The 26,275-nt window shown below is 43.2% G+C and overlaps 1 protein-coding gene across 2 annotated transcripts in view; it reads left to right on the top strand.

Annotated features, from left to right (window-relative positions):
* The window catches only part of LOC137433928 (electrogenic aspartate/glutamate antiporter SLC25A13, mitochondrial-like), a 147,222-nt gene that overhangs the window by 110,165 nt on the left and 10,782 nt on the right, over window positions 1-26,275 (top strand). For both annotated transcript variants that reach the window (XM_068126423.2, XM_068126424.2), the window contains exons 10-16: window positions 3,859-3,937; window positions 8,951-9,109; window positions 10,792-10,844; window positions 12,945-13,025; window positions 15,275-15,415; window positions 18,041-18,179; window positions 18,680-18,838. In XM_068126423.2, the coding sequence (XP_067982524.2) occupies window positions 3,859-3,937; window positions 8,951-9,109; window positions 10,792-10,844; window positions 12,945-13,025; window positions 15,275-15,415; window positions 18,041-18,179; window positions 18,680-18,838 (811 nt within the window). The remainder of the gene's footprint in view (window positions 1-3,858; window positions 3,938-8,950; window positions 9,110-10,791; window positions 10,845-12,944; window positions 13,026-15,274; window positions 15,416-18,040; window positions 18,180-18,679; window positions 18,839-26,275) is intronic.

The raw sequence follows: 26,275 nt of genomic DNA, 5'->3' as shown, positions 1-26,275 counted from the left end.
AATTTCCTGCAGGTTTGAAGACTGCTCGTGACCACAGGTAAAAGCTCCCGCTTCTTCTTCTTCCTCTCCCTTTCGCCCGCGCATATATAGTGGAGTCCGTGTTTGAATAACGCCTCAAATAACGCTCGATTTGCTATCCGTGATAACCCAGTATTCACCGAGGGAAATTACACGACAATATATATATACACACACATACAGTGCATTCAGAAAGTATTCAGACCCCTTCACTTTTTTCACATTTTGTTATGTTGCAGCCTTATGCTGAAATCGTTTAAATTCATTTTTTCCCTCATCAATCTACACTCAATACCCCATAATGACAAAGAGAAAACAGGATTTTAGAAAGTTTTGCAAATTTATTTTTAAAAAACAACTGAAATATCACATTGACATAAGTATTCATACCCTTTGCTATGACACTTGAAATTTAGCTCAGGTGCCTCCCATTTCTCTTGATCATCTTTGAGATGTTTCTACACCTTGATTGGAGTCCACCTGTGGTAAATTCAATTGATTGGACATGATTTGGAAAGGCACACACCTGTCTATATGAGGTCTCACAGCTGACAATGCATATCAGAGCAAAAACCAAGCCATGAGGTCGAAGGAACTGCCTGCAGAGCTCAGAGACAGGATTGTGTCGAGGTACAGATCTGGGGAAGCCTACAAAAAAATATCTGCTGCATTGAAGGTTCCCAAGAGCACAGTGGCCTCCATAATTCTTAAATGGAAGAGGTTTGTAACAACCAGGACTCTTCCTAGAGCTGGCCGCCCGGCCAAACTGAGCAATCGGGGGAGAAGGGCCTTGGTAAGAGAGGTGACGAAGAACCCGATGGTCACTCTGGCTGAGCTCCAGAGATCCCGTGTAGAGATGGGAGAAACTTCCAGAAGGACAACCATCACTGCAACACTCCACTGATCTGGGCTTTATGCAGAGTGGCCAGCCGGATACCTCTCCTCAGTGAAAGACACATGAAAGCCCGCTTGGAGTTTGCAAAAAAAGCACCAAAAGGACTCCCACACTGTGAGAAACAAGATTCGGTGGTCTGTTGAAACCAAGATTGAACTGTTTGGCCTCAATTCTAAGTGTCATGTCTGGAGGAAACCAGGCACTGCTCATCACCTGCCCAATACCATCCCAACGGTGAAGCATGGTGGTGGCAGCATCATGCTGTGGGGGTGCTTTTCAGCAGCAGGGACTGGGGGACTGGTCAGGTTTGAGGGAACAATGAACGGAGCAAAGTACAGAGATATCCTTAATGAAAACCTGAAACAGAGCGCTCAGGACCTCAGACTGGGCCAAAGGTTCACCTTCCAACAGGACAATGACCCAAAGCACACAGCCAAGACAACGCAGGAGTGGCTTCGGGACAACTCTGTGAAGGTCATTGAGTGGCCCAGCCAGAGCCCTGACTTGAACCCAATCAAACTTCTCTGGAGAGACCTTAAAATGGCTGTCCACCAACGGTCCCCATCCAACTTGACAGAGCTTGAGAGGATCTGCAGAGAAAAATGGCAGAAAATCTCCAAATCCAGGTGAGCAAAGCTTGTCGTGTCATACCCAAGAAGACTCGAGGCTGTAATCGCTGCCAAAGGTGCTTCAACTAAGTACTGAGTTAAGGGTCTGAATACTTATGGCAATGTGATATTTCAGTTTTTTCTTTTTAATAAATTTGCAAAACTTTCTAAAATCCTGTTTTCTCTGTCATTATGGGGTATTGAGTGTAGATTGATGAGGAAAAAAATGAATTTAAACGATTTCAGCATAAGGCTGCAACATAACAAAATGTGAAAAAAGGGAAGGGGTCTGAATACTTTCTGAATGCACTGTATATATATATATATATATATATATATATATATATATATATATATATATATATATATATATATATATATATATATATATATATACACACACACACACACACACACACACACACACACACACACACACACACACACACACACACACACACACACACACACACACACATATACATACATATACATATATATACATACATACATACATACATATACATACACACACATATATACAGACTTGGCATTTAATATGGAATATTTTTTTTGTGGGGGTGAACTTACTTTTCAAGATGACTGAGAACCAAAAGTTCATTGGAATTATGTTGAAATTATTCTAGATTTTGTTAAGGTGACCTTTAAAAGAAACAAAAACCACATTTGACATTTCGAAGCAAATAAATTGATCCTTGAAAGTGATGTAAACTGATATCGAACTCAATTCACGGACAGTACTGTGTTAAACTTCTGTACGTTTTCCAGAAGTATCTCTTTATTTTGCACATTAGCCAAAAAAAAATTCAACAAAAGCTAAATTATGACTGGGATTATGGACAGTAAAATTACAGTTCAGTACTTCGTGTAACCCCCACGAGCATTCGGTAGAGCACGTACACGTCGAGGCATGCTGTTCACGAGATTTGCCAAGGTTTGGAGAGGAATCGCTTGCCATGCAGTGACAATAGTCTGCTGCAATTCACGCACAGAAGCAGGCTGCTGGTCCAAGTTGTCGATTTGACGCGTTAATTCTGCCCACAAGTTCTCTATCGGATTCATATCCGGGGACATGGCAGGCCACTCCATATGCTCTTCACCACGGTCAGCAAGAAAGTGTTGGATCATGCGAGCACGATGAGGCCGTGCATTGTCATCTTGGAAGACAAAGTTTCCTCAAAAGGCTGCACGAGCAAATGGAAGCAATGTTTCTTCCAGAATGACCCTGTACTTGAACTGGGTCAGGTTTCCATTCAGAACAACCAGGTCAGTTTTGCCCCCTGCATGAAAAGCAGCCCAAACGGTCACCCCACCACCTCCAGCTTGGACTCTTGGCACTATACAATCTTCGTTGTGGGCTTCATGCACTTGTCTGCACACTCGGACGCGGCCATCTTGACGATAGACCAGAAATCTAGACTCGTCACTGAAGGTCACGTGATTCCAGTGTCCTGGCTGCCATTGACGGTGCTCTCTGGCCCACTGCAATCGGCGCTGGCTGTGTTGTCTGGTCAGGCGTGGCTTTATCAGGGGACGCCTGGCACGATAGCCTGCTTGAACCAGTCGTTGGTTGACTAGCCTTCTGGATACAGGCACATTTGTCAGTTGCTGCCACTCAGCCCTAAGCCGATTAGGTTACTTGGTACGGCCCTTGCAGACTAACCGGTGCAGCTGGCGATCATCTCTCCTTGTGTTTCTGCGTGGATGTCCTGGCCTTGGTATTGGAGTAGGGACACTCCTCTGAGCAGTTTGTTTCAGGATCTTTGACACGTGACCTTGAGTGATGCCATACTGCCGAGCAATAGCACGCTGTTTCATGCCAGAATTTCGTAAAGCCACCACTCCATGACAAACAGCATTGTCGAGTTGACGGACCATCTCCAGAGGAAGCGGTAATAACTTTTGTAGATGTGCAGCAGTTATTTTCCACTAATACAGAACGCAACAACCATTATATACCCGATTGTGAAGCCAATCGTCAAATGTACCTGTCCTTACATTTTGTCACGCCACCTGTGATATAATCCTGTTATTGACTTCTTGCTGCGAAAGACAATCAGTGACATGGTTCTTTCAACAACGACATCACCGAAGGGTAAAATAAACTCACCAGATTGATATGAGTTCAGAAAGTAAACCCGTCAAGAAAAAAAAATTATTCCATATTAAATGCCAAGTCTGTATATATATATGGCCAACCATATATATATATATACACATTGTTCTGTGTAAGAGTTAAAGTTCACAGTTGGGTAAGATCATCAAGCTTGCACAAAATACTGTATAACACTTTCTTTTTCCCTTTGATTTCCTCAGCATACCCCAGGAAAGAGAACATTTCTCGTACAAGTTGCTGAGTCCTCCTACAGGTTTGCTCTGGGGTCCGTCGCAGGAGGTAACAGGATTTTGTGTTGTTCGTAGCATGTTTGCAGCATTTTGTTTCCTCTTCAGAAGCACTACTCAAAACACCTTTGGTAGAAAACTGCCCGTTGCCTGGAGTTTGCATCATTAATTTTGAACGTCTATTGGCTTGTGTGCAAGGCGGATAACCGCCATCAGGAAGGGCTCTCTGTTCTTGGTGTGGCTCGTCATATTTTTCATTCGTAATAGCGTGTCCTGCTTGGGTGCTTTGGCCTCCAGGGCAAGAGGCAAACTCTTGTCGTGTCTGAGGGCAGTGGCGCATGTGCCAGCACACTGTTACGCCCCTCTGTATAACCACACTCCGGAGCCTGGAGCCCCGTTGTAACAGTCGTGGCTGTGTAGCGCGCTCTGAAGGCTTCTTTTTTTAACCAAGCGTCGAGGCTCGTACAAAGAGGCTCTCACAGGTCCTTTCAGAACGCGATGAGCAGTTTCAGTTTGGCTTCTCATCGTGTTAGTTTGTTTGAGTTTAATTTACATACTTGGTGTTTTTCGTGTGCTGAGAAGTTGTATTAGCAAACTATATGCGCAGCAATTTAGATCAAATCAGCAGTCGGTCAAATCAAGTTACGTTTTTGGATCCAAAGGCAACTGTCCTTTTTTTTATTTATACCAGCCTCAGTGGCTTTTAAAGGTTAGAGCGTCCGTTCTGAGTCTGGAAGGTCGGTGGTTCAAACCCTTGTTTGATGCTCAGCATTTAGAGAAGATAGAACACTGCCAAGCAACTTTAAGTCGGTAATACTGGCACAGGCTTTGATGGGCTTAATATAATAATATATCCCATGGTGTCCTTTGGCGAGAATTATGCAAGGTATCAACCGTACCCCGAACAAATTATTGCTTAAACTTCGTGTCGCACGTTGTCTGCTCTTCTTGTATATTTATTGACGCTAGGTTGCACCGTTTCCCACCTCGGAGTGTGGTTGCTGTGTCGCCAGCAACTCCTACGCTGTAAACAAACAAACCCAGGCGTTCACAGTGAATGGCCATCTTTGGCTAGGAAGGGCAGGCAACCTTACAAAAATATTCTATTTGCTTTGGAATCTCAAGTTGATTTATGGCCTTCCATTGAGCAGCAGTTTGATTGTGATCTTTTTATTGACACTTTCTACATGGTACATCAAATCCACTTGGTCGTAATGGTACTCGGTCATTGGTGAAAACTGCACGTCACTGCATTGGCTTCAGATCATTGACTTGAGACAAATCTTTCCTTGTTAAGATCAAGGATTGTTTTCACACTTTATGTTCAACAATGAAATTCCCACTTCAAACGATCGTTTCAAAAAGAGCTAACAGCTCTTCATTTATCCGATCTTCCACGTGGACATATTTCTCTCTTCGTCCTTGTTTTTTTTGGCCAACAGAGCATAAATGTTTTTTTTTTTGAATGGTGGTCAACCAGTTTGAGTGGGACACCTTGCGGCAATGGCTGGTAGTGGCACAAGGTGTCCGATACCACTGACCACAATAAGCGCAATAAGTGTATCTCTGCATACACATGGAAAACTAGTCTTCAGAATGACGACAGTCTGTCTGCATTGGCTAAAAAAGCAGAACCATCAATTTTCTTAACCAAATGTGGAGAGACGTACACTAACTGCTGTTGACAATAACTTCTTCTTTATGCAGCACAAGGTTGTGGGATTGTGTCATTGGCTGAGGGCGCAATTGGTCCACTGATGCAATGCCCTCTGTTGATTAGTGCTGGCATTTGTAATTTGGTCATGGTGCCGGCAATAGCTCGCCTACTCTTTCCCAAGGGCACCGTGGGACCTTTAACGTCCATCTGAGGGATGGTACATACTTTGATCAATCACTGCCTGTGAAACGCAAGTGGGTTTATAGCTGGGTATGCTAAACTGAAGATTTGGAGCTCTCAAAATCTTCAGTTTAGGATACCGCAAAGCATCCAGGTATTTTCTTTGATTTGGTAAAAATATCGACACAAAGGTCTCAATTTTTTTAAATCTTGACACAATCGTTCCAGTATAAAAACAAGATATACGCAACGCCTCTCTCTCTCTCTCTGTCTCTCTCTCTGTCTCTGTCCTCTCTCTCTCTCTCTCTCTCTCTCTCTCTCTCTCTCTCTCTCTCTCTCTGTCTCTCTCTCTCTCTCTCTCTCTCTCTCTCTCTCTCTCTCTGTCTCTGTCTCTGTCTCTGTCTCTCTCTGTCTCTGTCTCTGTCTCTGTCTCTCTCTCTGTCTCTCTCTGTCTCTCTCTCTCTGTCTCTCTGTCTCTCTCTGTCTCTCTCTCTCTCACCTTTCATGCGAATGGTGAGAAAACATCATCCCATCTCAGTTGCTAGTTCTCCTGTCCCATCAGCAGAGTCTTCCGTTGAGGAGCCTGTGTAGGAGGACTATTCGTACCGATACAATCACCACATCTGAACTCTGACTCGGACTCCGTGCAGGAGAACTTTTATCAAGATGGCAAATCGCGTTTACAAAAAGTGCTGCCCCCAGGGGAGCTCACAAACATTCTGCCCCAAGACCTACAAACACTACAGTCAAGCAACACCTATCCATCCTCCCTCCCTCCCCGCAATCGCGGTCAATGAGCATTTCATGAAATCTTCACTGTATATATTAATTAATTAATTAATTAATTAATTAATATATGGTGAAGTTTCTATCGACAGAAATTAATATACGGTAATATACAGCGGAAGCCCAATGTTAGGCCACAGCGGCTTCTTCACCACTCTGCAAATGTTGCTATTAATGTTCAAAAATACCCATTATGATGATGTGTTTGTGTGACAATTACACAAACACTGCTTTCAATGAGAACACGTAAAAGTGGTTACATCAATTTTAGGACAGACTACATGGTGATAAAATGCTATTTGTTCGAGCTATTGCACAGTGGGTCATCATTAGGGTTATATAAACATCAATAGCGTATAACCCCTAAATTCCACCTTTCGCAGCTGGGTGGTCACACTACGTTAGCATTCGTGATTGGCAATGTCGATATATCGCTAGATCATTGATATTTGGAGGGACGATAATCGCCTAGCAGAAATATCAATATCCCCCAGCCCTACTTTATGTATAATATTGTGATTTGACCTCGTAATTTTAGAGTGATGGCAGATTTTACAAGGAAGAATTTATTTATAACTAGTTGGGGTACCCGACGATGCACTGGAAAAACGACGTAGGCATTCCGGCACATGTTGTGCATTGAAAATGTGTGAAGTTATTGCCCTCATTGTGGAGATCCTTTTCTTGCTGGGGTTTCAGGACGTGTTGGACATTGAGAAGCTATGCAGTTGTTGGCCTCATTGATAGTTACCTTTTACCTGCGGGCCAGCGGCAGCACTGTATTGCAACACATCGCAATATATTGTGCCCTTTGGTGGCTTCAAAATGGCCTTCAAGACCAACATGTGCGGGTTTAAAACCTTGCCCAGATGCTGAGAAATGTACACCCGAAATTTGGGGCGTCTGGGTGCTGCGGTTCAGCCGTGAAAGAATAACATACAAACACACGTACAAACACTTGAAAATATTTATAAAAAACGTCTTGTTTTGCTTTGTCGTTCAGTTATGAGTTGTTTTCTGAAATCGCTTTCATTTTCATAGGTCTGGTTTTTTGACGTTTCTTTTTTTCTTCTTCTTCTTCGCTGTATATGCCATTCTCTTTGAAATTTGAAGTTTATTCAGCAGTGTGATGTTTTATAACTTTTATCATGAATTTCCTTTGAATGTTTCCCTATATCACCTGTGTAATCTTTTCCCCTGAATTTATTTTCTTTTTTCTCTTCTAGAAGCACCACCTAATTTTCTTTCTTCTTATAGTCAGGTTCACTATGTTTTTTCGTTCAAAATTTTGGTAGATTAGCAAAACTATACATTTTTGGAATATTCAGAGCATGAGGAATCCAAAAATTAATGTTTACATTTGCGTAGACACCTTTGCGAAAATGACACTCAGGACAGTGATGAAGATCTGTAAAAGCATATTCCTGAACGGTATAGACCTCGTAGATCCTGTGTATAGGACTTATAGTTCAATCTGATACTACCTATAACTTCCTATAACAACCTATAACTTCAAAGGACTTGCAATATCATGTATTATGTAATACAGTTATATCACAAATATAAAGACAATGGTTTTCAATTACCTTTGTTTGTTGCTTTTCTATAATCCTGAGCACTATTTTGAGGCCTTTATTGGATTCCTTGACCCAGAAAACATAGGATTAGCATATTTAATTAAGTCTCTAGGTTGACTAGAAGCTGAGATCGCGCAAAATATGTATTTTATGGCGGCCATTTTCAAAATCAAAAATGGCGGCCATGCAGGTGTCTGTGCAAATGCCAACATTGATTTTCAGATTCTCCATGCTCTGAAGATTCCAAAAATGTACAGGTTTGCTCATCCCAAAATTTTGAAAGAAATTATATTTGTTAACATAGTGAACCTGACTATCCTCATCACTGTCCTGAGTGTCATTTTCGCAAAGGTGTCTACGCAAATGTAAACATTAATTTTTGGATTCCTCATGCTCTGAATATTCCAAAAATGTATCGTTTTGCTAATCTACCAAAATTTTGAACGAAATTATATATTTTGTTAACATAGTGAACCTGACTATTAATTATTTATGGGTAGGAAGTGAGATGGGGAAACATAATAGTAATTGATTATTGAAATAACTTTGCTGTGATGTAACCTTAGTATGAAAGTTGTATTTTTCCTTCGTTTTCATACACAAAATACTGAAAGGCGTCTCCTCTTGCTTATATGATAATAACCTCTTGATGATTGCTATCATTATCTGGTAGTTGGAATTAATTAATTATATCCTCTCCTCTTTGTGTCGTGAAATTAATTTTGTGGGAATTTGTTTTATCCCATGTGATCGTTTGCTTTTTTTGGGCGCTTCTAGCATTTGAGTACAATTTCTGAATGTTGCATTCCTTCTCCCCATCCTTCGTACCCTCCATCCCACTTTCTCTCTCATTTTCTGCTTGAAGCTGTGGGCGCAACGGCAGTATACCCCATCGACCTTGTAAAAACACGCATGCAGAATCAACGCTCTTCCGGCTCATTTGTGGGCGAGCTCATGTACAAGAACAGCTTTGATTGCTTCAAGAAGGTGGTCCGATATGAAGGCCTCTTTGGCCTCTATCGAGGTAAGACGGCAGAAAATAAAAAGAAAGATATTTGTGGTCTTTGGTGAAATGAAATTATTTATTGAAAGCCCAGTTGTTTTTTTCTTGCCATTTTTTTTTTTTGGTTACGTATATGTTTTTAGTTGAGGCTCTCACATGGGAAAACATTGTTGGAGGTGCAAGTGGCAAATTAATGAAAGCATGAAGGTGTTACTCTTTCGGGTTATTTCATCTTTGTCCCAGAATGGTTCCCTCCACAAACATGATGGTAATTTCAGTGAGATCGGGTTTACTCATTAGTGTAGGTGTGAAATAATTGGCAGTATTTTGGCCTTCTTGGAACCAGTCATGAAAGATCGGGCTTTTTGAATTTAGGCCGTAAATTGTGACCTCTCCAACGCTTCACTGGTGATTGCCACTGCTATTGGATTTCAGACAATCAATGCAGCTTCAGGTGTGAACCCATGTTGGCGTTTGGCCCTCAGCACAAAATACCATGTGGTGTGACTGGATATCTATCATGAGTAGGGGATAGAAGCGTTCTCATTAGCCGATCCAAACGTGATCCAAACAACTTCAAGTTGAGGATGAGCTTGACTCGGCTGTCGGAGCATACTGAGCCCATTTGATATCCATGATGGTTCAAAGGTGCAGCTTAATGATTGTATGGTGACAGGTGTGAAAATGCTTCATTTTATATCGCATAGTTTTGTTCATACCTCAGGTATTGCACTCAAATTGATGCACATAAATACTAGAAGGGTACTCGATAAACTGAATACCTCCGCCAGGCTGAACAGTTTACGCTTTGTATCCCACCGATAGGCCGGATCTGCATTCGGACTAAAGTAAAATCTAATCGGCTTGTTCTTGTCACACACCCAACCTGTCCACCAAGTTTCGTCCGAATCCGTTCATCATTTTTGAGATGTCCTGATTACAGACAAACAAACAGGGGTAGCCTCCCTCCGTGCACCTTCGTTGCCATAGGTAATAAACAAAGAATACATGCACATGTTTCTTCTCTAAATTGTCAAAAACATGTTCTTAGTTGTAGGAGGTTTAAAAAGAACTTATTTTATTACTTTTTGTCGGGAGAAAAATATATTGTACAGTAGTCGTGATTTGTGGAAGGTGCGCATAGCTTTCTATGAATGAGTTTGGGGGAGGTGTGATCAAGGTTGAAAAATAATTATCACTGTTTGTGGTTAGATTGACAGTAAATGGTGTAAGTCCGGATTTTTCTGCTTAGCCAGCACAATTATATTGATGGGAGTTTGGGTGGGAGGGGAGACGGTGAGTGGATCCCCTGGCAAGGGGTCACGTGGGGCGTTTGTGCATATTCTACATCTTGGACATAACTCGCTCAATACTCCAATAATGTCATCCCTGCCAAATATTTTCTTGAGTCGGTCATGTCTACATAAAAGCATGCTTTTGTCGTTGCATTTGTCTTTTAAGCATTGAAAAGGTTGGAGGTCATAATGCCAATTGGGAGGTTCATTTGACACTATTGTTGCGAACAGACTTTCTTCGTTCTTCCCCAGAAATATCATTGAGTTCATTAGTTGGTGGGCCGAATGGTTATGCTGTGCAAATGTATACAAGCAGATGACCTTCAGAAGCCCTCGATCGTGAATCTTCCAGTTTCATTGTTTTACTATGTTGCAGTACTAAAAGGAATAAACATTATTTTGCTCCAGGTTTGATTCCCCAACTGCTGGGGGTGGCTCCGGAGAAGGCTATCAAGTTGACAGTAAGGTTTTTCCATCATCAATACCTTTTAAGAGACTGTACAAGCTTGTTTCTTAACCTTGCAGTGGGTGCTTCTTTATAACGTGCACAGCTGGAGTGCTGGGCCGGCCATTCTTACCTGTCGAAGTCAACCGGACGTCACCTTGCCAGTGCAAAAACACCGAATTAACCGCTTTAACAAATGACATAGCTCAGCCGAATGCTGATATACTGTATTATTTTATTGCAGCTTTCTGACCCTTTTCCACTAAAACTAGATGGTATTCATAGAATACTTACCCTGCGCAGTCAACTTGATGTGAGCCAACTCTTCTGTTTTTGAACGTTTCTTTTTTTTTTTAAATCCAATATGGCTGCCAGACCACGTGAGCGATGACGTCATACATTTGTATTCTCTAAATAATTATTGCATAGATCATGCTCAATAAATTTAAAACTGATCAGACGAAGCGTTGTCCCTGTCGAGTTATGATGTCATAATTATGGCACAAATGACGTCATTGTAAATAACACCTATTCCCCATCTGGAGTTATTTACAATGAACCACCTTTCAATTTTTTCCATAGAACGGTTTTGGAGATTATAGAGGTGCAACGTTTTTTTCCGTTTTTCCAAGATGGCGCCAGTAACACATAACCTATGACGTCATGATTATCATTAAAATATTCTAAAGGAGGAGGTGTTCCTATGGTGAACATTTCATGTCCATCAGACCAACAGTTGCTGAAAAACAATTAATGATAGAATCAAGCGTTGTACTTGTCGAATTATGACGTCATAATTAAGGTGCCGATGACATCATTAATATATCTTATTCCCAAAGCGGAGTACTTGACAATGAGCCATGTTTCAATTTTCTTCCATGGAGCGGTTTCAGAGATATACTGTAGAGGTGCAACTTTTTTTTCGATTTTTCAAGATGGCGCCTGTACCAAGTGAACTATGACATCATAATTATCATTTTAAAAATTCCACAGGAGGAGCCGCTCCTTTTCTGAAAATTTCGTGTCAATTGGACTAACAGTTGCAGAGGAATTTTTTTTTTTCATACTGATCAGATCAAGCGCTGTACTTGTCAAAATTATGACGTCATAATTAAGGCACCGATGACATCATCATCAACATATCTTATTCTCCATGGGGAGTTCTTTACAATGAGCCATGTCTCAATTTTTTCAATTCAACACTTGGAGATATAGAGGTGCAACGTTTTCCGTTTTTCCAAGATGGCGGCCGAACCACGTGACCGATGTTGTCATCATTATATTTTTTTTCTCCACCAGTTTATGCCGACATGGTGCTCAAGAAATTTCATCTTGATCGGATGACGTTTTGTACTTTTCGAATTATGACGTCATAATGAAGGCACCGATGACATCATCTTCAACATATCTTATTCCCTATGGGGAGTACTTGACAATGAGCCACGTTTCCATTTTTTTTTTCCATTGAGCGGTTTGTGAGATATAGAGGTGTAACGTTTTTCCACGATGGCGCGTACCACGTGACCTATGACGTCATAATTATGAATAAAAAATTTCTATAGGCGGAGGCGCTTCTACGGTAAACTTTTGTGTCAATCGGACCAACGGTTGCTGAGAAAATGAATTTTTAAATGCAGACACGGCACACGTACACAACTGAATGCTTAACCCCGCTTTTCGCTTCGCGAGCGCAGGGTAACTAGGCATGTTCGTCAGAGTCGGCCACTCCCGTGAACCATTAAGCAACGGAAATATGCTAGCGCACCAATGTGACTGACCAAACCTTAAAATAGCCGGTGTCATCGCTGGAAGCTCGTCTTATGATTGCTATTGGCCTGATGATTAATACAATGTAAACTTGCACAGAATGGTATTGTCTTTCATATTTGCATTGTGCTTCACGTATGGAAATGGTTTCAAGCAATGCCTCGTTTAGGTGGCAGTGGGACAATTTCAAAATGTTAATGCCATTGAGCACTCCATTGTATCAAGTTTCATGACTTCCTGCTATTCCCTCACTTTGTATGAAGTTTAAATACTGATTACATTTTAAACAGCATTATACATCGGTGTACTTTTCAATTCCGTTCATGTTTCTCTTCTTCTTTTTCTGTAGGTTAATGATTTAGTAAGAGACAAGTTCACTGGAACAAACGGTGGCATACCTTTACCTGGAGAAATTCTTGCTGGTGGTTGTGTAAGTACTTTTACTGTTATTCGTGGAAGTTTTGAATGGGAAGAGCTGCGACTGCGGATGGGGGAGGTTGAAAGTTACATCGGTAAAGCTTTTCCAGGTTGACATTGGGTTCACACAATTCCACTGAAGTTGTGATGAAGGATTTTTAAATGATTGGACGATTCGATTTTGAATGGGATTCTACTCCAAAACCAGGACGTTTAGCAAGTTACGCGGGAACCAAAGCGCGTGTCAAGCGTGCACTTCCTCATTCATTTTGACTGTCCTTGTTCCTGGTCTTGCATCATCAAAGGAAGATCCAGCCATACAGCGTTAATAAGCTGCCCAGGGTCATGGCCTTTGACCTTCCACAACGACGGGCCCCTTTATATCCGGTCATTCTTATCCATGACCGATGTGACCTTTTTGAGTGCCATTGGATCTCTCCTTGATTTTTCTTTCGGCAGCCCTTCTCCAGTGTTAAAGTTTTACCGCACGGCTACCTGACCCCTCCAGTGTGCTTTGTTCCTCGGCCATTGTTGGCTTGCTCGCTCAAATGACCTCGTCTTATCTGCACCGATTGATTGATTGATGAGCGCATTTTGCCTTTTAATTTTGAGCAAGTGCAGAGTTAGCTGGTTAAGTGTAGAAGTATTGGCTTTATTTGTACGCACTGCTTTGTCTATGTGGAAGTCCATGGTGAAACGTCAATGGTTTGAACACAACTTGAGGCCGAGTGTGTGTTTGGCAGCCGAGTGACCAAATACGCGGTGTGTTCAACCTCTTCGCAAGAATTTCTTGGATCGAAGTTGAAATACGTGACTTGATTTGATTCCCTCTTGTTACACGTTGGTCACTTGATTCCCTCTGATTGTCAAGAATGCTTGAGAATGCTCGGCTGCAGGAAGAAGGAATTCTGCGCAGGCCTGCGTCCTACTCTTAGCCTGGTGTTGGCTTAGCGGTTAGGGTGCCGGCTTGGGATCCTAGGATCCTGGGTTCGAATCCCGGTCGATCGATGAATTAACGCCAAAGGGGTTGACTCGGCCTGTTCATCCTTCAGGGGTCTGGCAAATTGAGTACCAGTTCACTGGTAATTCCCTGTGTGTCAAAAGAGGCGACTAACAGGGTTGGCGGCAGGAAGGGCATCCGGCCATAAAACATTGCTTCAAAAAAGGGACCACGGTGTCCGAAAAAGGCCAATGCCTGCTCTGCGGGGAAAAATGGCCTTAAAAGGTGGTTCAGGTTTTTTTTTCCCCTGTGTCCTGCTCTGATATGGAACTGATTGAGATATTGGAGGAAATCTCTAAACTTCACAAGCAATTCCAATGCGACATCACGAGTAGCTGTTCCGTAGCATTTAGAGATGCAAAGTAACAGGTTGAACTTCACTTTTATCATTAGATTTCATGAAATAATTGTCATGTTTTTCATGAAATGTCATTATGGTTGTGACTTCTCCGCTTTGGTTACCAGTTAGTAAATTTCACAAGAGGCCGGCAGAATAACCTACAGGTACGCACACTCACCCCTGAGCCGTCTGCCCTGGGTTTGAATGTCGCCCGTGATATAAGCGGGCAACCAGGTGTTCCTCGGGCACATGGAGGCATCTGTGTCTGTGCCATCCATCGGGTGAAGGTTAGAGTGTCCCGTCTGATAACATTAGTTTGTGGATATTAAATGGCCAACTGTCTGTCATGAAGAGTAGGCGAGTTATCACCACAATTTGTTGTTCTCCTCCTTTTCCCTTTATAAGGCTCCTGCCTTGCCTTGACCACAATCCTCCTCCACAATAATCTTGAACAATTTACAGTTTTTCGCCATGGCTGACTGTTGGGAAGGCAATGGCAAACCACCCAGCATAACCATAAACCATAACCACCAGGAAGAGAATGGTACATTGACCATGATGGGATGTAACAAGCAGTTACTACAAGGCCGGCCATTAATAAAGCTTGAACCAGGTTGTAATTTTTCTTTGCATTTTAAAAATCATCTCATCCTGTTAGGATCAGTTTGTGCATCCATTTCTAGCACCATGCATCTCTTAAAATGTGCACCCCAAATGAATCGAGCATCATTTTGTGTGCAGCCTGTGGCTGCTGGTTTGCATCATTTCTGGGAGTGTGGTCGTGCCGCTGATGCAGTGCCCCATGCTGGTTTATGGCAGGAATTTGTCATTTGTTTAGGGTGCCGTGTCACTAGTCCGTCTATGATATTGTCTCCTTATGAGATTCGCTCGATGAAATCTCTCTTGATGAATGCATTTTCAGGCTGGTGCTTCCCAGGTGGTTTTCACAAACCCTCTGGAGATTGTTAAAATTAGACTCCAGGTGGCTGGAGAGATCACGACCGGGGCCCGCATCAGCGCACTCACCGTACTCAAGGATCTTGGCTTCTTTGGCCTCTACAAGGTGCGTTTTTAAAACGAACGAGGTTATGATATGGGAGGTTGGAATAATGTCCTGTAAGATTGTTTGATGTACACTAAACGAATTGACTTGTTTTTTTAGGTCACTTACTAAGTTTCTTCTTCTTCTCCTCTTCTTCTCTTTGTGAGTGTGGTTGTTGGGATCAAATATGGAATGTTAAGGTGTCATACATTTAATTCCCTCCACCACCGTAGGTGGACAGAGGTTATGTTTTCACCTCTCTCTGTCTGTGTGTTTGTTTGTCTGTGAGCAGGATATCTCAAAAATGTATGGACAGATTGAGATGAAATTTGGTTGACAGGCTGGGTGTGTGATCAGGACGAAATTATTAGATTTTGGTGATGATGAGGATCTGGATACGAGAATTTTTTAAGTGATTCTTCACCAGTAAGAGATGGTGCTAAAAACGATATATTACACAATATCTCAAAAAGTTGTGGACGAGTTATGCCAACTTTGGTGGATGAGTTGCTTCGGTGACGAGAACAAGTCAATTCAATTTTGGTTCTACCTCGAATCCAGATCCGACCTATCGGTGGGATGCAAAATGTAAACTGTTTAGCCTGGCGGAGGTATGTTCTCGTTACTTTTTAAATCTACTTTTGCATCTCATGTTTTCTTTTGTTTACTATTATCGTTGTGAGGCTGTGAAACCTTTGTACATTTTGCTCTTTGCTTATTGGCTAATGCTGTGCAGTCACATGGATGAGTGCACTGCATGGGTGAATCACGACAATTTTTGGATCACCACACCGACAGTTTGTAGCCTGCACCCAATAATAGATCTGTTTATAACTTGTTTGTGCATACACCAGAACGGGGATGGCAGGATGGCCTAGAGGTACACAGACTCGCCTCTAAGCCATCTACCTTGCGTTTGTTTCCCGACCCAGCTATAGACTTACATCCCGGTGTTTCATAGGTGGGGTGATGCATCGATGTCTGTGCCGTCCCTCAGGTTTTTTGTTTTGTTTTTTTGTTTACAAGATCGAGGCTCGTGTAAGAGCTAACATCAATCATAAAAAACAAAAAACGGACACACAAAACGTATTGACGTTAAACTGGAGTCCAGTCTGCCGGCATTAGTTGGTGGACATTACGGATCCCACGGTGCCCTTCGCTATCTATGGCGATCTATCGCTGGAAATTTGAAGAAATTTCCAAATTACTGCATTGATCTTAGTCGAATGTGAGGCCTGGCCAGCCGCTTTGTGGAAGACTTGGGCCAAGCTTCCCCCGGCAAGTCTCGCATGAATATGCGAATAATTATGGCCATTGAAGGAGAAGAAGAGCATACACCTTAACATCACATGGTACTCCAATGGCTTAAACCTTCATCCCTGTATCTTAGGATTTGTTGAAATGTTGCTGCATTAGGACAGTTGACCTTGTTGGTCATTACGACAATGGTGGAACTGGGTGAGGTGGGGGAAAGCATGGATTCAAGTCCATTCATCTTGGCCTTTTGCCCTGCCTGTGCATGAAGGTCATTTATTACCATTTTTGGTGTGAGGGGTTTGAGGATTGCGTGCCTATCCCGTTTCCCATCTTCGTATAGTTCTTCCTGAATTGGGCCATTGCAGGGGAGTGTCATGTGGTGCATGATCGTAATCTCTGCAACTAGAGTTAGCTTTGAGAAGTTGTAAACAATGAAGGGCCTTTCCACAAGGAATGCACATCTGCACAGCCTGTTGCCCTCAAGATCGCTTGCTTCCGGGAGACTGTTCAATGTTCTTTATAAGCTTTGACTTTTGTCCTTAAATTTGTGGCGACGCTACTCACATGTGGTTTGCGGTTGGATTTCCTCAAAATCTCCACGAGTGGTTTTTCTTCTACTCGGCCATTTTGAAAAAAAATCTTACCTTGTGTAGTGTCTCTGGAGATTTATATTCCTGCAATGAAAGCGAATTTGTAAAATGTAATTACCTCCACCACCACTAACTTCAGGACAGCTGGTCACCACCATCTCAAGTCCTCCATCCAAAACCACAATGTTTTCTACATCCTTTAAATCACCACCCCCTCCCAAAACCTTGCTTCCGTATCCATCTTGTTCCTCCCTTGCATTCTCCCCTACTCCTCATCGTTACCTGCATCCCTTATTTGGCGGTCTCCGTCTACCTTCTCCCTCCACCCTGCATGTCTTTGGCATTTCCCCTTTCTCCTGCTGTTCGATTTGCTATGTTGTTTTCTGATTTGTTCTGTGGCCCAGCTTTTCCACGAGCCGAGACTCCATCAAAAAAAATAAAAAGGAAAAAAAAACAAAAAAAATAAAACCTCATCGGCTTGGTATGGTTCCATTGAATAACCATACGGTGAATAACCATTGTTGTTTGTAGTTTTTTGTTTTTGTTTACTACACATTACTTCACGTTACACATTACTTCTGAATATTAAACTTTGTATGATCTTCCAAGTGGCCTTTTCCTGCAATTTAGCATTTGCCAAAATAGTCACGCACAAAATGTAACATCGAATTTGCTTGGTTGAACAATTGTGTTTCTGAAGGTTTCTGTGATTCTCAGTTTTAACAACTGTTGCTCGCTCTTGATCTTTTCTTAAAGGAATTGCCAAGGAATAATTCTCCATCTGTGGCTGTGCTTTCAGGGAGCAAAAGCATGCTTCTTGCGCGACATCCCGTTCTCAGCCATTTACTTTCCGGTGTACGCGCACTTCAAGTCTTCCTTGGCCAGCGAAGATGGGAGTATAAATGCTGGCCAGCTTCTCCTCGCTGGGGCGTTAGCCGGTACGCCATCTTCATTACCTAAGAGTTGCTTGTGCACATCTTCTATCTTTAATATCACAAGACATTCAGGACCAAACATTGGGGTGTGATCTCTACCTGGATGTCATTTGATCATGTGCGTCACAAGATGATGAGCTAAATAACCTTGGGAGTGGAGATAAGGGTGAAGGTGATCTGTAGGACTTGGACGTGGTGTCGTCCTCCGCGTCCGTTATAAACTGACCAACACACGTTCATTCACAAAGTATGTACGCAGACGTTGATGAATCACCCTGCCTGTGAAACATCCTGATGACAGTTTATAGCTGGGTCGGGATTGGAACTCAGGCTAGACATGTCAGAGGCGAGTGTGCGTACCCATGAGGCATCCTGTGAAAATGAACAAAAAGAAAATCACTAACATTAAGTAAGAAGAGTCAAAAAAAAAGGATTCCATGGTTAACCGCATGCAGCGTAACTGACTTGCTTCATTACCAGCATAATTGTTTCCCACCAAACAGGCATGCCTGCTGCCTCACTTGTTACACCGGCTGATGTCATCAAGACGCGGCTTCAGGTGGCAGCCCGTGCAGGCCAGATGACCTACAACGGTGTATTTGACTGCTTTTGGAAAGTATTGCACCAGGAGGGTGCTCGGGCCCTATGGAAGGGAGCTGGAGGTACCTGTTTGCTCTTCGCACCATTTTGGGGCTGGTTGTACTGCTGGCAATTCTATTCTGCCTGGTCATTCCATTCATTTTGACATGATCCTATATCTACCTTGATCTCTTTCTTCACACTCCCCTCCCATCAATGTTTGCTCAATCTATTTGAACTCACATCTTCACTGCCTCATCTATCTATAATTCCAGTAATCTCTGTATGTCTGTGTGTATGTCTGTGTGTATGTCTGTGTGTATGTCTGTTTGTCTGTGACCGCTGTTTCTCGACAACCACGGGTCCGATATACTTTAAACTTGCCAGGTATATTGCTGGGGACCCGAGGATGTGCCTTTTCAAGGTTTCATATTAATCGGAGAAGTAGTTACCGAGCTATGTCCAAAAAACGATTCAACCAATCAGAGAGCAGCGAGCTATCACGTGTGCCGAACGTGGCGAACAGACTCTGCCTCGGACGGCACATTTGAGAGCGTATTCATTTATTTCACGTTGGCAAACTATGTTGGCGCTATGTTGGCGTTAAACTATGTTTTAAAACTAATTAAAACTAATTTGCGATTCATCGTAACTGCGATATGCGACCTTCCGGACAGTCAAATGAGGACGTCACTTCCGGACTTACGGATAGTCATAGTGACGACGTACTGATGCTGAACGTGGCGAGCAGACGCTGTAAGGTACGATCGATTGTAGTACACGTTTATAATAACTCTGCCGATACAGGCCCGATTAACTGCAGCGCCATCCGAGCTGCGGCGTCGGGACGATACATTCATTGTACGGTCACATCACGCACTTACGGGCACGCCCATGGAAGACATTAATTTTTTTTTTTTTGGCAAGGAACGGGCACCCACGTACGTGCACGTCCTAGTAATTATAAATTTTACATGTCAAAGTAATCCTGATCGCACTTGTATCAGGTCAAATATACACAAAGAATTAAGTTAAGCACCCCCCCCCCCCCGTTTTTTTACAACCTCGCACATTACAAGTTTGTTGTCGTCAAAACAGTGTAATATACCCATGATATTGCTATATTTTCTGGAGAAGTGATATTATGGTCACATAAAAACATAACAATCATGCCGTTTTCAATATTTTATTCTGAATAATTTAAGGTGAAATTTTTTGGGAATTTTAGGCATATTTTCACCTCAATTTAAGTATGGAGCTATAGGTCCATCACGGACAGTGTGGATGACGTTTATGTTTTCTAACGTACAGTCATTGTTCTGAGAAGACCTCTAGCGATCTTTGCGTCAATAACGTGTGTAGGACCCACGTGATCGGATCACTGACTCAACCCTACGTCGCATAGACCCTGTAAGCCGTCGTATGCGTTGCTGTGGCAGGTTGTTCCATTCCCGATGTAATGCACGTTCCAATTCATCCAGATTGGCTATTGGAGGGACCATCTTCGCAATTTGCATTACGTGCATTACGTGAATTGGAACGTGCATTACATCGGGAATGGAACAACCTGCCACAGCAACGCATACGACGGCTTACAGGGTCTATGCGACGTAGGGTTGAGTCAGTGATCCGATCACGTGGGTCCTACACACGTTATTGACGCAAAGATCGCTAGAGGTCTTCTCAGAACAATGACTGTACGTTAGAAAACATAAACGTCATCCACACTGTCCGTGATGGACCTATAGCTCCATACTTAAATTGAGGTGAAAATATGCCTAAAATTCCCAAAAAAGTTCACCTTAAATTATTCAGAATAAAATATTGAAAACGGCATGATTGTTATGTTTTTATGTGACCATAATATCACTTCTCCAGAAAATATAGCAATATCATGGGTATATTACACTGTTTTGACGACAACAAACTTGTAATGTGCGAGGTTGTAAAAAAACGGGGGGGGTGCTTAACTTAATTCTTTGTGTATATATACATATATCAACGACATAACAGCGTGACGAGCGCTGTCCCGATCTCTTGTGGACCAAAGTCATAGACCAAAGCGTCACCTCTGTCCCGCCGGCCACTCTGTCAACAGAGATTTATTCTTTGGTCCCCTTTAGCTAAACATCAAGCAGAGCCGCCAATCCAGATTTTGGGCTTATTTACCCTGATCAGAACGGCATACTGCAAAAAATCTAACCAATGAGGACCAAACTCATCTATTAAGTTGATCAAGGCACCTCCTAGCTTTAATGGTGAGCACCAGCCACGGATTATGTCTCACACGGTAAAAAACCGCATAACCCACAATTAAAGCAATGGATATCACAAACATCATGACAAGCAATATATATATATATATATATATATATATATATATATATATATATATATATACAGTCACGTGAAAAAGTAAGTACACCCCATGTAAAGTTTTGACTTTTTCAACATCTATCTATAATTCCAGTAATCTCTGTACGTCTGTACGTCTGTACGTTTGTTTGTCTGTGACCGCTGTTTCTCGACAACCACGGGTCCGATATACTTTTAACTTGCCAGGTATATTGCTGGGGACCCGAGGATGTGCCTTTTCAAGGTTTCATATTAATCGGACAATTACTTACCGAGCTATGTCCAAAAAACGATTCAACCAATCAGAGAGCAGCGAACGATCGCGTGTGCCGAACGTGGAGGACACACTCTGCCTCGGATGGCACATTTGAGAGCGTATTCATTTATTTCACGTTTGCAAACTATGTTGGCGTTAAACTATGTTTTAAAACTAATAAAACCGAATTTGCGATTCATTCGCTTTCCTGCGCGTTTGTGCACGCGATGGCGATTTCTTTACCAAACTCCGGAAGCCGTTCGCTTTGGACCAAACCATTTCATGTAAATAGAGGGGGGGGGGATATAATTTTAGATATAGATATAGTACGGGCAATGCCCTAGTATTTCAACATACAGCTATTTGATCTTCATTTCAACAATATTGACAGATAAAGGTGATATAATATAACAAATATGATGAAACATTTACATTTTGTAGTCCATTGTATAATTTAAATAAACATAAATGCAAATTTGGCATGTGGAAAAAGTGAGTACACCCCTACATTTATCACTACTTCAAATACCTAAACTTAGAATCAGGTGCACCAGCTCAGGTGCAAATGATTAGAACATTGTTGGAGAGGATCTTGGAGGAACCTGTCTTATTTAAACCTCAGACATTTAGTTTGGTTTGCTCTTTGTTGTTGAAGTGTGCGGCGTCACCATGCCTCGATCAAAAGAGCTCTCTGAGGCCTTCAGAAAGAAGGTTATAGATGCCTACGAGTCTTGGAAGGGATTTAAAAAGATCTCCAAACAATTTGAAATCAATCATTCAACTGTCTGGAAGATCATCTACAAGTGGAGAAGATTCCAAACAACTGCCAACTTGTTCAGGCCAGGCCGTCCCTGCAAGTTCAGCCCGAGAGCAGACCGCAAGATGCTGAAAGAAGTCTAAAAACCCCAGAATGTCATCACGGGACCTACAGGTAGCTCTTGCCACTGTTGAGGTCAAAGTGCACGAGTCTACCATTAGAAAGAGGCTGCACAAATTTGATCTACATGGTAGGTGTGCCAGGAGGAAACCTTTGCTGTCCATAAAGAACATCAGGGCAAGACTAAAGTTTGCCAATGAACACCGAGGCAAAGATCAGCACTTCTGGAACAATGTGCTCTGGACAGATGAGTCAAAGGTAGAGCTATTTGGCCACAGAACCAGAAGACATGTTTGGCGAAAACCAAAGACAGCATTTGACCACAAGAACCTGATACCAACTCTAAAGCATGGTGGTGGAAATATTATGGTTTGGGGCAGCTCACAATCATATAATCCACGATGAATTCTTCAATATACCAGAGGGTGCTTGAGGATAATGTGAGGCCATCTATCGGAAAGTTGAAGCTCAACCGAAGATGGACCTTGCAACATGACAATGACCCTAAACATACAGGAAAATCCACCAAGAAATGGCTGAAAAGAAAGAAAGGATTGGTCTCCCATCTCCACTGCCTCTGACATCAATTCTTCCTGGGAATTCTTCCAAAGCAAACTGATCTCTCTAATGCACAGATTTATCCCATCTCGCCTTCAGTTGTCTTACCCTTCCTCCCGTCCATGGTATACTGAATCTTGTGGTGAGGCAGTTGCCCTGAAACAACTTGCCTTTGCCTCTTGGAAGGCTAATCCAACTGAAGGCAATCTCAGTTCCTTCCACCAAGCTCGGAACAAGTGTGTGTCTACCCTCAGGAGTGCCAGGAAGCACTATCTCTCCTCACTCAAGAATGAACTCTCAAACCTGTCTCCTTCCTCCAAATCCTGGTGGCGTCTGGTCAAATCCGTTTCTGGTGTTTGTTCCCCCTCCATCCCCTCCCTTACCTCAAATGGCCACACAGTTGACATCGCACGTGACAAAGCCGAATGCCTCAACTCTGTGTTTGCCTCAAAATCCTTAGTCCCAAACCCATCTCTCTCTGTTCCCACCTTTCCCAGTCGAACCCAACTGCTCCTGGACTCTGTGTCCTTCTCTCCTGACAAGGTGGAGGAATTTTTGTCAAACCTCGACTCTGATTCTGCAACTGGACCAGACGGCATCAGCCCACGGGTCCTAAAATCCTGCTCTGCCGCTCTATCTCACCCTCTCTCTGTTCTTTTCACCCTATCTTTTGCTCAAGGTCATCTGCCAGCATCCTGGAAATCAGCAAACATTACCGCTTTACACAAAAAAGGTGCAAAAACAGATCCTTGCAACTACAGACCAATCAGCCTGCTCCCAATTATCAGCAAAGTCATGGAATCCATCATTGCTTCGGATATGAAATCTTTCCTCTTCTCCAATGGCTTGATCTCTGATCATCAAATTGGGTTCAGACCAGGTCACTCTACTCTGGACATGCTGCTTCTGCTGTCTCAACAATGGATGGAGGTCCTCAATGCCAAACAGGAAATCAGAGCTGTCTCCCTTGACATATCACGTGCCTTCGATACGGTCTGGCACCCAGCTCTGCTCACCAAACTCTCCTCCTATGGTATCCATGGAAATCTCCATGCATGGCTTGCGGACTTCCTCTCTGGTCGTAGTCAACGTGTGGCCCTGAATGGATTGCTCTCATCTCCCCTTCCTGTTCAGGCTGGAGTTCCCCAAGGCAGTGTGCTGGGCCCTGTGCTTTTTCTGGTCTTTATCAATGATCTCTCCGACTCTCTGGAAAATCCTCTCTATCTCTTTGCTGATGACTCCACTCTCTGCCGCTCCATTCCTCTTCCCTCAGATCGGCAGTCTGCAGCCTCCTCACTCTCTGAAGACCTGGACAAAATCACAGACTGGTCAAACAAGTGGAACATGTCTTTCAATCCTGACAAATCTCACACTCTTACTATGTCTCTCCGAAAAGATCGACTGGACAACCCTCCCATCTACTTTCTCAACAATCCTCTCCAAGAAGTTCTGTCGCTCAAGCTTTTGGGTCTCACTATCTGCCATGATCTTTCTTGGGAAAACCACATTTCCAAGCCGGCCTCCAAAGCCAGTCGCCGACTGGGCATCCTCCGTCGTGCGAAGTCCTTCCTAGGCACACCTGAGCTCCTCACCACATACAAGGCTTTCATCCGCAGCTCAATGGAATACTGTTCTCCCCTATGGGCTGGTGCTCCTGCCTCACACCTGGCTCGGCTTCACGCTGTTGAATTCAAAGCTTTCAGAATCATTGGAATCTCCCGCGATGAAGCTATCTCTGAGGGCCTTTCACTCACTCACCGCAGGCAGGTAGGTGGTCTTTCTGTCTTCTACCGACTCCTCTCCGGCCTTGCTCCCCCAGCTCTCTCTGTGCTCTGTCCCCCAAATATTCCTACAGGTCGCACAAGATCTGCCAACCACCCTCTGATGGTTAAACTGCCGAAATCTCGGCTCTCTGCTCACCTTCACGCTTTCATTCCTCTTTTCTCCCGCCTCTGGAACAAACTCCCACACTCACTTCAATCACACTCCTCCCTCCAGGTCTTTAAAACAGCTGTTCACCACCATCTCTTATCTTTCCCCATCCAAAACCTTGATCTTTTCTACCCCCACTAATTCACCCCAGATCCACCTTGTTTGAAATTCCAACTTCTTTCCTGGAAGTCCTGGCAGTGTCCATATGTTTTATACCTCTCCCACCCCCCCCCCCCCCCCACCCCTTCCCATGCCTCCCCCCAAAGCCCTCTCCCTCCCACAGTTCTCTCGATGTCTCCATGTCTCTCGGTCCCTGCTCTCAAATGTTGTGTTTGTGTCCTTCCCCCTCTCTCCCCATCTTGTCTACCGCTCCCAATGTTATTTGTTTTATGTGTCTTTGTCTTTCTGTGTGATTAATGTTCGCTCTTTCACGAGCCTCGATCTTGTATACAAAAAAAAAAAAAAAAAAAAAATGGAGGGTTCTGCAATGGTCAAGTCAAAGCCCGGATCTAAATCCCATTGAGATGTTGTGGGGGGATTTGAAACGAGCTGTGCATGCAAGAAACCCCTCAAACATCGCACAGCTGAAAGAATTCTGCATGGAGGAATGGGCAAAAATTTCTCCCAGTCGATGTCAGAGACTGGTAGACAGTTATAAGAAACGCCTACTTGAGGTTGTTTCTGCCAAAGGGGGCAATACCACCTATTAGAGCCAAGGGTGTACTTACTTTTTCCACATGCGAAATTTGCATTTATGTTTATTTAAATTATACAATGGACGACAAAATGTAACTGTTTCATGATGTTTGTTATATTATATCACCTTTATCTCTCAATATTGTTATGTCGGGGGGGTAAAGGAATATCTAGAGCCAGGTAGATCTGTATAGGTAACATGCTTCGACTGTCGCGATAGAACTTATTACAGGGTAGATTCCCTATGTTTTTAGGCGGTTTGTCGGGTAAGAGTATACCTGTGAACATTCAAGGATGTTCGGGTGTTAAATAATTGGAGGGAGTAAGATAAACCCCTGTGTGTCAGACCTTGTAATCATTCCTTTGTCCCTTATGGCAAAGCACACATATAAACACTTAGATAGGTCCTTTAGTGCAACATTAAATAGTTCCCTTCCCTGACAATGACCTTGGAAGAAGACCGGCAGGAAGCCAGATCGAGGCACTGCCGGATAGCCGCTGCCGGCCACACCACCGGCTGGCCTAGCAACATCGCGTGAGACGAGCTATAACCACGCCACAGGGAACGTGTGATTGGTTGGCACGGAAGGCGCGAACCTCCAGCCAATCAGGGTGGGAGGCGCGAAGACGCAACTGAGAAGGAGGTTGTTCATTGGAGGGAAGGCGCTAGAAGGTTCGGTGAACGGCGGGAAGTTACGAGGTGCTTATAGGGGGGGCGCGCCAGAGCTAACGTGACACGCAATGTTATAAAAGAACATGCTGGACGACATTTGCTGGCTGGGCGCTGCACGACCTCTTTGCTCTTTGTCTTTTTGTCTCTTCGCACTGGACCTCGTGTTGGAGATC

This window comes from Myxine glutinosa, chromosome 10 (genome assembly GCF_964187855.1).
Source record: "Myxine glutinosa chromosome 10, kmMyxGlut1.1, whole genome shotgun sequence".
Classification (NCBI taxonomy): domain Eukaryota; kingdom Metazoa; phylum Chordata; class Myxini; order Myxiniformes; family Myxinidae; genus Myxine; species Myxine glutinosa.
This window is presented reverse-complemented; position numbering and strand designations above follow the sequence as displayed.